This window comes from Trifolium pratense, linkage group LG6 (assembly GCF_020283565.1).
Source record: "Trifolium pratense cultivar HEN17-A07 linkage group LG6, ARS_RC_1.1, whole genome shotgun sequence".
Taxonomy (NCBI): domain Eukaryota; kingdom Viridiplantae; phylum Streptophyta; class Magnoliopsida; order Fabales; family Fabaceae; genus Trifolium; species Trifolium pratense.
In genome coordinates, this window is record NC_060064.1 from 784,994 (window position 1) to 801,771 (window position 16,778).

At 35.9% G+C, this 16,778-nt stretch overlaps 1 protein-coding gene and 1 pseudogene across 5 annotated transcripts; one reads left to right on the forward strand and one right to left on the reverse strand.

Annotated features, from left to right (window-relative positions):
• The first annotated feature begins 7,461 nt into the window (after positions 1-7,461).
• Positions 7,462-8,668, forward strand: LOC123888980 (annotated as a pseudogene).
• Positions 8,669-10,764: 2,096 nt separating this feature from the next.
• LOC123889598 (putative glucose-6-phosphate 1-epimerase) lies at positions 10,765-14,868 on the reverse strand. Of its 5 annotated transcripts, none has more exons than XM_045939004.1 (11): positions 14,668-14,839; positions 14,439-14,575; positions 13,762-13,952; positions 13,561-13,635; positions 13,360-13,416; positions 13,104-13,270; positions 12,878-13,012; positions 12,640-12,742; positions 12,384-12,483; positions 12,078-12,289; positions 10,765-11,518 (listed from the first exon to the last, which is right to left on the reverse strand). In XM_045939004.1, exons 3-10 carry the CDS (start codon positions 13,870-13,872, stop codon positions 12,081-12,083), a joined length of 957 nt encoding a protein of 318 aa, XP_045794960.1. In that variant the 5' UTR covers positions 13,873-13,952; positions 14,439-14,575; positions 14,668-14,839; the 3' UTR covers positions 10,765-11,518; positions 12,078-12,080. The 5 variants fall into 5 exon arrangements, with proteins under 5 accessions (XP_045794960.1, XP_045794959.1, XP_045794962.1 ...); XM_045939003.1 differs by lacking the exon at positions 10,765-11,518 and adding an exon at positions 11,873-11,999; XM_045939006.1 differs by lacking the exon at positions 10,765-11,518 and adding an exon at positions 11,873-11,999 and having other exon boundaries at positions 14,563-14,575; positions 14,668-14,818.
• Between the last annotated feature and the right edge of the window lie 1,910 nt (positions 14,869-16,778).

Genomic DNA, 16,778 nt, shown 5'->3' on the forward strand with positions numbered 1-16,778 from the left:
AAACCCATATGAAGAACCTCTGTATGACATCCGCATCCTTAGCGCTAGGGGGGGTCGTTTCCTTCTTAACACTGAGAAACATGTAACAAGTCCAAGCAATGCTTGAACTTGTCACTGGTGACTGGCTTGGTCAACATGTCAGCTGCATTCTCTGAAGTATGAACCTTCTCAAGTAATATCTGTCCAGTTGTAAGTAGCTCTCTGATCTTGTGAAACCTCACATCAATATGCTTAGTTCTGGCATGATACACTTGATTCTTGGCCAAGTAAATGGCACTCTGACTATCACAATGCAGTTGAACTCCACCTTGCTCAACACCCAATTCCTTCACTAATCCTGTAAGCCATAAGGCCTCTTTGGCAGCTTCAGCTACTGCCATGTACTCTGCTTCAGTTGTTGACATAGCCACTATAGATTGAACTGACGATTTCCAACAAATAGGTCCTCCTGCAAGAGTAAACACATAACCTGTAGTAGACCTCCTGTCATCCATATCACCGGCGTAGTCTGAATCAACATATCCTACAACTGAAGGATTACCCTTTTCACTGCTAAACATGATACCATGACCTATTGTACCTTTCAAGTACCTGAAAATCCATTTGACTGCTTCCCAATGATGCTTTCCTGGCTTAGACATAAACTTGCAAACTTGACTTACAGCTTGTGCCAAATCTGGCCTTGTACAGACCATAGCATACATTAAACAACCAACAGCACTGGCATAAGGAACCTTTGACATATACTCAATTTCTGAATCTGACTTCGGACACTGATCCAATGTAAGTTTAAAGTGATTCGCCAATGGAGTGCTCACAGCTTTCGAATTACTCATGTCAAACCTGTTTAGTACCTTTTCAACATAGCTTTTCTGAGAGAGCCACAATTTTCTAGCTCCCTTGTCCCTGTGAATTTCCATCCCAAGAATCCTCTTAGCAGCACCTAAGTCTTTCATGTCAAACTCTTTACCCAACAAAATTTTCAGTTCATTTACATCATGTAAATGGTTAGCAGCAATTAACATATCATCAACATAAAGTAACAGAAAAATAAAAGAGCCATCATCAAGGCTCCTGACATAGACACAACAGTCATACTCACACCGCTTGTAGCCAATCTGAAGCATGTAGGAATCAAACCGCTTGTACCACTGCCTGGGAGATTGCTTTAGACCATATAGAGACCTCTTCAATTTACAAACTAGTCGGCCTTTTCCAGTGTCACTGAAACCCTCTGGCTGCTCCATGTAAATTTGCTCATCTAGATTACCATGAAGGAATGCTGTCTTCACATCCATCTGTTCTAAATGCATGTCTCGGCTGGCTACCAAGGCTAACACTGCCCTGATAGAAGTATGTCTAACGACCGGAGAGAAAATCTCATCATAATCAATCCCTTTCTGCTGTGAGTACCCCTTTGCTACAAGACGAGCCTTGAACTTTTCCCCTTCTTTTTCTGTTACTGCTGGTTTTCTCTTGTACACCCACTTGCAACCGATAGCCCTCTTGCCCTTAGGAAGCTGAACAAGCTCCCATGTCTGATTTTTCTGTAACGACTCCATTTCTTCCATCATAGCACCCATCCACCTTTCTTTCTCCTGACTGGCCATAGCCTCTCGAAATGTGGAAGGATCTCCAGAACTAGTAAGAAGTGCATATGCTGCCAAGTCTTCGTACCCATATCTTTCTGGTGGCTTAACGGAGCGTCGTTCTCTATCACGGACAAGCTGATAATCATTTTCTCCAGCTAAATCTTCAGTTGCTCCACCTAAAACTTCAGTGTCATTATTAGTTGTTGTAGTTTCAGGTGGTTGTTGATGTACCTGTGGTATGTTATTGGTTGGTGTCGGCTCAATTTCTACCTGAATGGCTTCTTTGTTAGGACTTCCTCCTACTGATTCTGTCACTTCTGGTTGTTTCAACATAAATTGCTCATCAAAAACAACAATTGGTATCAGTGATGACGCTTAATCCTGCGAAATTCGAAGTGGCAAGGTTCGACGGGACGGGCAATTTCGGATTATGGCAGAGAAGGGTTAAGGATCTGTTGGCGCAACAGAGTCTACAGAAGGCGTTGCGCGAGACGAAGCCGGCAGACATGGACGACACCGACTGGACAGAGATGAAGGAGAAGGCTGCGGGTTTGATACGCTTGTGCGTTTCAGACGAGGTCATGCATCATATCCTTGATCTAACAACTCCGAAGGAAGTTTGGGATAAATTGGAGAGTCAGTACATGGAGAAATCGCTTATGAACAAGTTGTACGCGAAAAAAACGGTTGTACAGTCTCAAGATGGAGGAAGGATCAAATTTGCAACAACACGTCAACGTCTTCCAAAACATTCTCACCGATCTGACGAGGCTTGGGGTTCAGATGGACGATGAAGACAAGGCAATCATACTGTTGTGCTCGTTACCAGAGTCATACGACCACTTGGTGACTACCCTTACTTACGGTAAAGAGTCTATTACTCTCGCTTCGATTAGTTCTGCACTGTTGTCTCATAATCAAAGGAGGCATAACACAGAGGGCGGTAGTCAAGGCGACGGTTTGTATGTGAAGGGCGGTTCAGATCGTGGACGAAGCAAGGGTAACACAGGTCCTGCAAAGAAGAGGAATAAATCTAAGAACAGGAAAACAGCAGAGTGCTACGGTTGCAAACAGATTGGCCATTGGAAGAGGGATTGTCCAAACAGACAGAAAGGGGCATCAACTTCAGCCAATATAGTTCAAACTGATGACTCTGGCAGTGAGGGAGACTTACTTTGTGTTTCATCTAGCAAGTGCACAGATGCGTGGATTCTTGATTCTGGTTGCTCCTATCATATGACGCCGAATCGGGAGTGGTTCACTACATTCAGGTCAGGCAGTTTTGGTTTTGTTTATTTGGGTGATGATAAAGCTTGTGCTATCACTGGAATAGGGCAGATTAAAATTGCTATGGATGATGGTGGTGTGCGGACACTGAATGATGTTCGATATATTCCAGAATTGAGAAAGAACTTGATCTCCTTAGGTACTCTACAGGCACATGGTTACTCATACAGGTCTGATGGAGATAGGGATATCTTGAAGGTTAGCAAGGGTGCATTGACAGTGATGAGAGCAAAGAGGACTGCAGGTAACATCTACAAGCTGTTGGGGCATACTGTTGTAGGTGATGTTGCGTCGGTTGAGTCTGATAATGATGCAACAAAACTCTGGCATCTGCGTTTGGGTCATCTCAGTGAACGTGGGATGATAGAACTTCATAAGAGGAGTCTGTTGAAGGGTGTTCGTAGCTGCAAAATGGATTTATGCAAATATTGTGTTCTTGGGAAACAGTGTCGTGTTCGGTTCAAACCTGGGAAACACAAAACAGAAGGGATTCTTGATTATGTACATTCTGACGTGTGGGGACCAACTAGAGAAGCATCCATGGGAGGGTCAAGGTACTTTGTCACTTTTACTGATGATTTTTCTCGCAAGCTTTGGGTTTATTTCATGAAGCACAAATCTGAAGTCTTTTCAAAGTTCAAATTGTGGAAGGCTGAGGTAGAGAATCAGACAGGCAGAAAAATCAAGTATCTACGGTCAGATAATGGGACAGAGTACACCGATTCACAGTTTCAGAAATTTTGTGAGCAACATGGTATTCAGAGGCATTTTTCAGTTCGCAAGACACCGCAGCAGAATGGTGTTGCAGAAAGGATGAACAGGTCTTTAACTGAAAGGGCAAGATGTCTACGGTTGAATGCAGGACTCTCAAAAGGTTTCTGGGCAGAGGCAATTAACATGGCGTGCTATCTTATTAACAGGTCACCACGGGCTTCTTTAGAGGGGAAAGTCGCAGAGGAGGTATGGACAGGTAAACCCATTGATCTTAACAATTTAAGGATTTTTGGGTGTCCAGCTTTTGTGCATATATCCAGTGAAGATCGATCCAAACTTGATCCAAAGTCGAAGAAGTGTGTCTTCGTCGGTTACTCTAAAGGTGTGAAGGGGTTTAAGTTATGGGATCCGGTTTCAAAGAAGATGGTTCTGAGTCGAGATGTTGTTTTTGATGAGCAATTTATGTTGAAACAACCAGAAGTGACAGAATCAGTAGGAGGAAGTCCTAACAAAGAAGCCATTCAGGTAGAAATTGAGCCGACACCAACCAATAACATACCACAGGTACATCAACAACCACCTGAAACTACAACAACTAATAATGACACTGAAGTTTTAGGTGGAGCAACTGAAGATTTAGCTGGAGAAAATGATTATCAGCTTGTCCGTGATAGAGAACGACGCTCCGTTAAGCCACCAGAAAGATATGGGTACGAAGACTTGGCAGCATATGCACTTCTTACTAGTTCTGGAGATCCTTCCACATTTCGAGAGGCTATGGCCAGTCAGGAGAAAGAAAGGTGGATGTTGGGGAGTTCGGGGGAGCTCGGGAGAAACAATGGGTCAATGCTCCAGGACCACACAAGAGAGGGAGACGCCACATCCCAACCCAAAACCTTAAGGTGTTAGGTTAATGGGTCACCTCTCTTATAAATCCAACATTATTCCCACACATAGTCGATGTGGGACTTAAACACTCACACTTGAAACCCAACATTCTCCCCCAAGTGTGAGTTCCCCCACATACTATAGTTGATCCAAACCAGGATCCTCTCCTGCTCCCCCACCAAGCCGAACCTAGGCTCTGATACCAATTGTTGTGCACAAATAGTAACAGAAGGTAATAATAACGAAATTGCAAACAATAAGAACACAAGAAGTTTGATAACGGAGTTCCCCTTAGGTACGTCTCCGGCTGCAGAATTCGCTACAGCTCGTTTCTATTAGATGAAAGAATGAATTAGGGTTTCAGTGTTACAAGCGGTATATATAATATCAATAGAATGACGTAAATACCCCTGCACCATACCGCGGGGGGCTATCGCCCCCCGCACCCCCCTAGCGCCCCCCAAAACATCTGGTCAAAGCCCATATGGGCAGGGGGCGGCCGGAGCTTCGCTCCGCTAGCTCAGCTCCGGGCCGCCCCCAGCCTCTTCCTGATGCATATATGAACCATACTCAACAGTAACTGTTCAAATTTTGAGTCATGGCTTCATAAATTAAGTTAATATTTTTGACCTAGTGAGTCATGCACTTAAGATCATATATGTTTCATGTTTGAACATCCTAATGTTCTTTTATGTATGTATTGAGTTTATTTCCAAATATAGCCTTTGATTTTATACCTTTAAGGAGTTACTGAGTTCTTGGATCGAAATTCTCTCTATTGGAAAACAATTTGAGAAAATAATGCCGAGATTTTGACCATTGATCTCTATATTATCAATAGTCAATATCAATAGTAGATCTTATCTATTCATAATATGGAAATCTATAATCAAAATCTCCACTTTATTTCCAAGTTTTTTGTGTACATTCATTCGAAGTACTTTATACTTTATTTATTTCCAAGTTTTTTCTTATATATTTTGATTTGCTCATTGGTATAAGTTTGTCTCGGATTTAACTACTATTTGTTTTTTTAGATCACATGTCCAATGATAGTTGAAAATCAGAAAGTTGTCAAGGATGTTGATATATGCTCTCATGACAATGTCAAAGTTATTGAACTGGAAGGTTGTGTTGGCAATTGGTATGAAATTGAGTTTGTTATGAATGTTCTGCGATATGCCCACAAACTTGAGCGAATAGTTTTGAGTCCCTATTGGAGAGAATGCCACTCATCGGATTTGGATTGGAAGTCTGATCCTGTGTGGTTTCAAAATGGACGTCAAAAGATTAGTGAAAACCTTCGAAATGAAAATGTAGTTGGAAGAGAAAAACTTGTGCTCATATAAAGTGTATAATGATAGAACAATATTAATATCGATATTGCTCATAATTTTATTATTTGTAATCATTAACTTTGTCCAAGACCTGATCACAAAATCCCTGATCCCAAAATTTCAACTTTGAGAAGAATGTGTGAGGTGCTCTGAATTTGTCGAGTTGAGTTTGAGTTCTCAGATAGCCCTCATTCAAAGAAGAGTAATGCTTGTTATTTAGAGTTTTCTGCTCATCAATCATGAATTTTTTTGTTTTAGAATTATTAACATTTTATGGAGTGATCGTTCCTGACACTTAGCATTCAATGGTGTTAATTAAGTTAAGTAACTCTCACATGTGCTTTCATATTTCAAAGTCATGTGGAGAGTAACAAACACTATATACGTATGGTGGGAATAGAAAGGGATGTGGAGTCTTACGTAGAAAAGTTAAGTTTTCTTTGAATGGATGGAACGTGGTGGAATGAAATAGTTTAAATTTCATTTGGTTTGATAGAATGGGATGACATGTGGTCCCGTTTGTTTGGAATTGAATGGGATTTCATATTTCATTACTTTATAAGATCTTAACTTTTCATCTTGTTTTGCTCATATGGTCTTAAATAATTTTTTTTTTTTAAAAAAAATATCATGTGCACGACACGTATGGAGTGTAATTGGACCGGTTTGGATCGGTTTTTGGTGAATCCAATGTGTGAATCAATGAATTCTCAATTGGTTCGGTTTTCGATGTTTTTCAAAAGTGAAACCGAACCAAACTAATTGGATACTTTAATCGGTTTGCAGCATTTTTTCCGATGTATTACATGCTGTTATTTTTTATTTGATATATATTTGCTGCTATTATTTTTTCAATCACACCGAACACTTGATGTAATCAATCAATTATCACCATACATGGGTGGGATGAGTAGCTCAACTTGTTAAGGAGTAGGAGGTTCAAGGTTCAAGTTCTGAAAAAAATTAACATAACATTGTAATACTAACCACTAACATTGTTTATCAAAAAAATAAATTATCACCATACATTTTCAATCAAATGTTTCAAAATTTTATCAGAGTGTGTCAAAGCGTGTGACCGTAGCATTATTTATTTATTTTTTTACAAGTAACCCTATTTTTGTTTTACCGTCAAACGTAACCCTATTTAATGATATCAATAGGAGCTTATAAAAAAAGACGAAAGTAATAAGATGATCATTGGGTGACGCTGCAAACATCATTGGCCGAGTTCCGCTAATGTTGTCGACTCTTTCATTCCAATTCCACAGCTTCTTCTTCTTCTTCTTCGGTGAGTTAAAGTTAGTTCTCATCAAAACCCTAAGAGTATAAGGATTGGTTAGATTGTCGCGTAATTTCATTTTGATTAAATCTTACCTAGCAATAGTGTACTACTATTACTACTATAATCAGCTTTTATTCACTGCATGGAGTATATCAATTATTTGTTGAATATTGGAATCACTTTTATACAAACCGGTCTCCAAAACCACCACACTAGATCTTTTTTTAATTACTAGTACTAAAATTGGTTTACAACCAACGATTTTCACTAAGATTATAAATTTCTTCTTCTTCACTTTGCTTATATTAAACTTTACCTATATATTTTCTCAGGTGCATTATTGTGACTCTTTTCTAAAATGGATGATCGCATTAGTGAATTGTCTGACGACATCCTGTCTTATATCCTTACGATGTTGTCCATTAAAGATTTGTTGAAAACAAGTGTACTGTCTAAACGGTGGTGCAATGTTTGGTCTCTAAGGAGAGATCTTCACTTTGATTTCCTCAATGTGCTTGGAAGAAGCCAGGAAGAAATATTAAAACCTATACATCATCTTAGTAGTTCTCCGACGGGACACGTCAAACTGAGTATCAATTCGGATGAATTTGTAAAACGAGTAGATCAATTTCTCAAGAATTTTCAAGGCACAAAGATAGATTCTTTCTTTGCTAGTTTTTACTTAAATGGTACACACAATAATATTATCGACCAATGGATTAGTTTTGCAATTGCAAGGGGAGTTTAAAGAATTAATCTACTCTTGTTACCAGACAAGAAATACAAATTTGCCTTTGACTTATTTTCGGAGACTAATGCTTCAACTCTAAAGCATTTGTGTCTCAAACGTTGTCTTGTTTGCCATCCCACCAAATGTGACTACATTCCTTTCAAAAATTTGAGATCTCTTTCCCTTCACCTTTCAAAAGTGGATGAAATTTTCATTGAAAGTTTGTTATCTAATTGTAGATGGTTGGAAGAGCTTCACTTAGTTTCTTGTGAGTTCACATCATCAATGCCAAAAATAGTGAGTTCATCCTTATGTCATCTCAAAATTGATGCATGCTATGTACCTGGCAACTCCCATAAGCATATAAACCTGAGTTCACTAGATTGCCTTAAACTCACTTCATTAGAGTACCGTTCATTCAATGGATATAGGTTGGATACCTTGAACATTAATACCCCTTCGTTGAAGAGCATTTATTGCATGATTATTTATTATGATGATCCTAATCAATATGCATTCTTTGCAACTCTTCCTAAACTAGAGATTATGAGAGTGGAAATCAATTCATGGGTTAGTCAAAAAGTGTTAGAACACTAAATTGTTTCAATTTCTTTGTCTTTTGAATGCTATTTATTTAATGATTTTATATTTTCTTGTTTAGGTCCCTACTTCTCTAAAAATAACTCAGTCATTCAAACATCTTAAGCAATTGAACATCATCTTATGCATGCCCTTGTATACCGTAGAACATTCAGAGTTCGATCTTTTGAAAATCAGGAAGTTGTCAAGGATATTGATATATGCTCTAATGATGAGGTCAAAATTATTGAAGTAGGAGGTTGTGTTGGCAATTGGTATGAAATTGAGTTTGTTATGAATGTTCTAAAATATGCCCACAAACTGGAGCAAATAGTTTTGAGTCCCTATTGGAGAGAACCAGGGACGGATGCACATAGAGACATAGTGTGGCTATAGCCACACCAGAATTTTCCCTAATTTTTTTTATATATATATTATCCTCCATGTGACAACTTTTCTCTGGTTGTTGTTATGTTCTGCGCTGTTTTTGCTAGGTTGAAGAAGAAAGACAGAAGGAAAATAATAGTTGGGCTCTATTACATACATTAACCCGATGTCCCATTTCATTTTTGTTACATTTTTAATCTCTTTTTGGTTACAACTGATGGACCATATAACTCACTTTTAACTTAATTTTTTTGTTTCCTTTTTTTTTTTTATCTCACTATTGTAGATTTGTAGTTATTTTATTTATACAAAACATTGTTTCTCTCATGTTTATCTTTTTTATTATTAAAAATTCCTTGTTTTAGACTTGATGAAAATATTTTTTTGGTTTTATTCCTTATAAATATATAACGTTTTGTTTTTAGTCCGTGATGTTTTATTTTAGTCCTCGTAAAATATGTTCATCTTAAAATTAAAGGTTAAATTTGTTTTTGGTTCTTACATTTTGCTCGCTTTTTAATACTAGTCACTATATTTCAAAAAAGTCACTAGATTTGGTCTAATGGTGAAGGGTTTGGGTAGTATACAGGAGGTTCTAGGTTCGATCATCTCTGGGCTCTGGCTCCATTGTAACCAAAAAGTCACTATATTTCAAAAAAATATTTTTTAAATCCCTATAGTTCACACCCGCCGTTACCTAATTTAGTCCCTGTGTTTGTTTTTTAGACGGAAAAATGATGTGGCACATAGGTGGACCCGATTAAATGTATATTTTTGGATATACGTGTATATATATATACACACACACATTAGTAGTAATCTCATATATTGTTTGTTGTTTAACTGAATTATTAGAATGAATAAAAAAATTAGTAGCGCCTAAATTTTTTAGCCCCACTGATAATTTAGGTCTAGATCCGTCCCTGGAGAGAACATGACTCATTCGATTGGAATTTTGATCCTATATGGTTTCAAAATAGACGTCAAATGATTAGTGAAAAACTTCAAAGTAAAAATATAGTTGGACGAGAAAAACTTGTTCTCATATAAAGTGTACAACGTCTCTCATGTTATGTTATATGATAGAACAATATTAATATTGATATTACTCTTAATTTTATTACTTGTAATCATTGCAATTGCATTTCACTACTTTAGTTTCTTCCTTTCATTCTAGAACTCCAAGTAGTATTTGTTTGTAACATGAAAAGAACACGACAGAAAACCTAATATTCCTACAAAACATTACTACAAAACAAGTAACTTAATGCAACATCAACATAAAACTTGGATAAAATTAAATTTTGTACAACTCTATCCTCTCAAAGACCATTTCCGTCGAGACCGAGACGATCACTACAAAAACTTATGGCACAACCGATAGTTGAAGCCGCCCTGTCCATTCCTCTCCAGGCTTCAAGTTCACACAGGTTTCTCTATAACTGCCGCATCTACACAAAGCATTTGTTTATACTCCTCTTCGCCAAACTTATGCTACTCCATACAAACCATACAAGTTTACCGTTGACTTATTTTCGGAGACTGATGCTTCAACTCTAAAGCATATGCATCTCGAACATTGTCTTGTTTCCCATCCCGCCAACTGTGACTATATTCCTTTTAAAAATTTGAGATTTCTTTCAATTTAGTGGATGAAATGTTCGTTGAAAGTCTGTTATCTAATTGTCGATGGCTTGAAGAGCTTCACTTAATTTCCTATGAATTCATATCATCAATGCCAAAGATAGTGAGTTCATCCTTATGTCATCTCAAGGTTGCAGGATGCTATGTTGTATCTGGCAACTTCAGGATGGAAATAAACCTGAGTTCATCCTTTTCTAATCTTTGAAGACTATAGAAGATTCAAAGTTTGATATTTTGGGGATTTTAACCATCCTACGAGCTTCTCCACTTTTGTATAACTTTATGTAATGGTGAGTGTACATGGTTAATACACACATTTTATTCTCTTTTTTTTTTTTGGTGTGTGTTGTTACTATTCTGATTTTGAGTCACGGCTTCATAAATTAAGTTAATACTTTTGACATGGTGAGTCATGCACTTAAGATCATATATGTATGAACATCCCAATGTTCTTCTACATATTGAGTTTAGTGTATTTTCAAATATAGCCTTTGATTTGATTCCTTTAAGGAGTTAGGAGTTCTATCATAAAACATTATCCCTTTTGCTTTTAGTGACTATGATTATCAATGTCTTACGATACATGCAAGTCATGTTTCAATTCAAAACAAAATTGAACTCAATATTTTCAAATCTTTTTGTGAGTCTACTTTGCAGTTTGGACATGAATCACAATCAAATTGTTAATCCAAAAAAATTTCTAGAAATTTCTGTAGTCAGACACATTTTCTTTTCGACTTTATAGTCGATAACTATTTTTTATTTTAATTTATGACTTGCATTATTGAGGTTTGTATACAACATATGAACTTATTATTTTGAACATGTTTCTTGTTTTTACTAAAAAAAATTGTCTTTTAACTATGTTTGCAACAACTAAATTCCAGAATTTCTTAAATAGTGGTCAGAAAATAACCTCCTCTGCATAATGACGAACACTGAAAGCTCTGCCTCTTTCCTCTTTGAAGCAATTATTAGCGTCCAGAAGATTCTTTAGTTTGTGGGAAAATGTTAAATCAGCAGCCTCGATGAGATTTGATTCCTCATCCAACAAAAAGTATAGACTGAGAAGTTTCTGCACATTAAATCAAAATGAACATTAATCAGACAACATTTTTGTTTTATCCTGATTAATGTTCTTTTTGCAGTTCAAAGGCACATTGTTTGTACAGTGTTAGAATTTGAGAACACGGATCTATTTGAGAAGGTACTTATTTGGTTTAGTTGTCTAAATGGTTTAAAGTTATTCCTTTTTTCTTTTTCTTTTTTTGACTAATAGAGTAATTCCTTTTTTCCTGGAAATTGAGCTTTTATTGTAGTTGTTTCGTTCATTTTTAGGAATTATCCCTTTCTATTAAATAAACCATTTTGATTTAATGTGCAGAAACCTCTCAGTCTATTCTTTTGTGCTCATATAAAGTGTATAATGTTTTATGATAGAATAATATTGATATTGCTCATAAGTTTATTACTTTTGTTTCTTCCTTGCATTCTAGAACTCCAAGTAGTATTTTTTTTTGTAACATGAAAAGAACACGACAGAAAACCTGATACTCCTACAAAACATCACTACAAGTAATTTAATGCAACATCAACATAAAACTCAGATAAAATTAAATTTTTACAATTCCAACCTCTCAAAGACCACTTCTGTCGAGACCGAGACGGTCACTACAAAAACTTGATGGCACAACCGAGAGTTGAAGCCGCCCTGTCCATTCCTCTCCAGGCTTCAAGTTCACAGGTTTCTCTGTAACCGCCGCATCTACACAAAGCATCTGTTTGTACTCCTCATCGCCAAGGTCCACCATTGATTTCGATTTCTTCTCCCACGGATTCCACACAGCTGCAATTCAAGTAGAAACAAATATGTCACTAATATCAAAGAAATCACAATGTCCATCTTCGTTTGTCATATGATATGAGTTGTGAACTTTTACCAATATCAGGGAGACCTTCCTTTTTTATAATATATGTTTGTTTCTTCTCATGATCGATAACTGCAATTATATTTGGAGAGCTAAGATAAACACGATCCACCTGCTCGGAACAAAGGATCAATTTTGAAAACCTCATTATTCACAGGCTAGGAACGCGGGCCGAAAAGGAAAGCAAAAAAAAAAAGCTTGACTTGTGTCGCAGAGCTATAAATATGTAGATGTTGTAAAGATAATAAATATAACCCTCAAGATTTACCTCGGATTCAAATGTTATCGCATCTCCTTGTTCTGTAAATCGTTCTTTTTGAAAAAGGTTGTCCAGGTAATCAAGTGTCTCAAGACCTTCAATCCTTATCTCACTATACATAATTGTTAATATGAGCTAAATAATCCAACAGTCAATAATTTGAAATACAAGAAAAAGATGGTTGGACATCATTTTCTGTCGTCAAAAAAGGAAATGATTGTCAAGTACAAGAAAGCATTATCCATACCTAATGTCAGAAACCAAAAAGTGTGTGTGGTATGCGAATGAGAAACTAAATGGCTTGCCATTGATATTCCTGACTCGTGATATCAGATTTAGGTCTCCGCCTGTTGTAAGAGACACTCGAAGGCGGAACTCAAAACTAGTACAATTAGGTAATTGTTAGCTTATTGTGATTTGAAATTTGCTTCCAACACATAGAGAAAAGTGGTAGGAAAGAAGCACATCAATACCTATGTGGCCACCATTTCTTTTCTTCTTCAGATGATGATTTGAGTAGCAGGTCTACAAAGGATTTCCCATTGGAATCATTTGCAGGCAGTGGAGGAGGATTCTCATCAATTGCCCATATTTTATTTTTTGCAAATCCATGCAGCTCCATCGATCCACAGTTTCCAAACTATTATATACAAATTTAGGTCTAAGATGAGTTTTGCGTGTTAAAATTTACTGAGATTTGAGACTAATATTCAAACTGAATATACATACTTGTGGAAAACAAATAGGAATTCCTCCCCGTGTTGCTTTCAGCGCCTTCGAAATTGTCTACAATCAATTACAAACAAGAGAAAGTATATGACTGATTGCTTTTTTACAAAGTAAAATTGGTTAAAATTCTATATTTCACACCAAACAAATCCATATACAATCTGAAAATGTAAAATCATTTTAATCAAAAGGCACACGCACCTTGCTACTTGTGAATAAAAGTTCTTCCCCGTGCTCCTTGCGCCATGAAGTGACCTGTGCTCCCTGTAAGCTTATCTAATTTCAAGAAAGGACAGTTAATCCTAATACCACATTAAATTATATTCATATTTAAAGTTATATGATTGATTTCATCAAATGTTAAAACCGATGGGAATACACCAATCAACAAGTTCTTCTCACCTGTGCTGAAGCGCCTTGTGGAGTCCGAAGTACAACTTGACCAATTCCATTCTGGTCCTTTGTAATTTCAGTTGCTGCTCTAAAGTCCCACACAGCTGCAGAATGTCCCATCTGAAATAATTTAGCTCCTATACTTCTCTACTCTCCAAGCAAAATTGAATACACTTAATGAATTCGTTACATGCGGATGCCTACGGTGAAACAAACAACTGAATTAGCTTTGTCAATCAAAAGCAAAACCTTAATATCCAATTACTCGTCTAATCTATCCTCACTGGTATGATTCAGATCTAGTGCGCCCAAAATCAATTTTAACAAAACATGAACTATGAATGTAAGTGAAAATTTCATTAAAGCTATGAAAGACAAAAACATAAACATCAAATTTGAACATTTGGCAATTGAATATCAATCAACCTGGCACACACCAAAACATGTCCCTTGAAACTTGTCAGATTTACAGCAGAAAAAGACAATTCTCTATACTAAAGGAATTTAGAAAAAATCAACAATTTTTACACAATGTATAAAACCAAGACACATAAACAACAGTAAAAATAAATTTCATCAACAATATATCCAAAATAATAATAACAGTTCCATTAAGAAAATGTAACTTAAACTCAAGACAAGACATTAATTGCAACAAATGAAACTCCTATTTATGAAGCACTTACGTTAGCAATCTTGAATCATTAATTCTAATAGAAACCACAAATTGACACAAGGTCTTGAATTATAATGCATGATTGCTGTCAAATGAGTTCAGAAATTCAAGCATCCAATGACAAGAAACAATACCTATTCAAAAGAACTGCAACAAAACCAAAGGGGTGAGAGAGAAAGAACAAAAACAAAAAGTGCAGAGATGCATTAGAAACAAAGAACTATAAAGTTGAAAGGTACCCTTTTCTTAGAAGCATTGATTCAAACACTAAACTTGCAAATGAATCATGAAAAGATTAAAACTTTCAACCAAACCAAGATTGGAAAAACAAAATAAAAAATTACAGCAACATGTAGTAGGTGGCAATATCATGGGAAAATGGGATAAACATTGATTTGTATATAAATTGGTATCGTAAGTTGTTAGTATTTTATTATGTTGGGATCTAATCTTAAGGATTAGGACGTGAATATACGAGAAATACGTACAAAGTATAAACACGTGTACAAACCGACAAATAGTCTAACGTTTTTTCGAGAGAAAATAGTCGAACGTTATTTAATCATTAATCATGTAAATAATTTGAATTTTTTTAAAAAAACTTGGTATCCGGCGTTAGTACCGACTAATTCAGGGGATCAATCTACCACTCACTTGCGATGTCCCATTTAAAGCTAGAGTTTTTTTTTGCTCTGTATGGACTTAGTCCACCGAAATTAGCACCAAGAGGAATCGAACCTGAGACCTTAAGAAAAACATACTTCAAGGATTCAAGCCAACACTACTAGACCAACACCAAGTGAGTTAAGAATTTATTTGAAAAAATAAAAGTAAAATAATATACACTGTTCCAAAGGTTTTATTTTAAGTAGTTTTAGTGGATAGACTCACAAATTTAAATGTAGAAAAAAAGTGGAATCCAGGGTTTAAATTCTGGTCACTTTAATGATGTCTCTGGTAGCTACTCCCTCCGGACACAAATATAAGCAAAAAAAAAAACTGTTTAGGCAGTGTTTAAGAAATGAGTTTAATGGTTGTGCACTGTCGGTGTAAATTTTGTTTACACATACATCCAATGACGCGTTGCCACGTCATTTAATGAATGTGACACATCATGTGTTTTTAATTACCATACATGATGTGTCGGTATATTATTGAACGCATGTGCAAAATAACTTTACACCGACAGTGCATATAAATTAAATTGTTTTGAAAAATGTAAAAGTGAAATAAATGCGTAAATAAAATAGAATTAAATAAGGATATATTGTGAATAGTTGATTAATTAGTTTAAAAGTAATTAACTTTTGCTTATAATAGTGACCAAAATTTAAAGTATTTTTTTCTTATATTATTATTTATGTCCGGAGGAGCATCATTTAAGCTACACTTATGAACCACTGTTTCAAAGGTTGAAAGGTACCGTATCTTCCTAGTTTGGAGTGTTATGTGACGGAGGCAGAATTATTATAGACCGTTGAATAAAATTTTACTTGTGATATAATTCATAAACAGTTCCAAAAATAAAAATTAATTTTTTTTCATAAATTAACCCATAAAAATGTCATTTTTGACTTAAATTATTGAGTTTAATTGTTGTGCATTGTCAGTGTAAAGATATTTTACACATACATCTAATAATGTGTTGCCACATCATTTAATGAATGTGACACATCATGTGTTTTTAAATATCATACATAATGTGTCAGTATACTATTGGACACATGTGTAAAATAACTTTACACCGACGGTGCATATAAATTAAATTCTAAATTAATTCCCACAAATATTAATATATTCGGGCTAGAGCCGGGGCAATTGCTCATTCTTGTTGGTCTTAAAAACCGCCCATGGTGGTTGAGAAGATGTTTTCACTTCCCACCTCCTGTGAATAATTTATACCCCGCAATATTTCAATTTTGCTCTTACAGAAAAATTCAGTTCGTATAAACTGAATTTTTACTAGTAAATTTCGATTTTTAGAAATTGAAAAATTTTCAAGGCAAAAAAAAACTTCAGTTTCTACGAACCGAAGTTTTTCCAATGACTAAATTGGAAATTCAGGGAGATAAAAGATTCACGGGGATGGGAAGAGAAAACATCGGTCGAGAATACTCGATTCTCTCCAGTGAGAGAATGATGTTGTATAATTTCAGTTGTCCATTTCATTTTGATCTATATATAATTAATACTATTAATTAATTGATGTACAATCGATTTAAATCATCGATGATAAACATAACATGAAAGAGATGGTTGGTGTGAATTCAGAATAAATAGTCACAAGTTGTGTTGATGAAGAATCTTGGAGAGGAAGATGAAAATGAAATCAAAATTAATTTTGAATTTT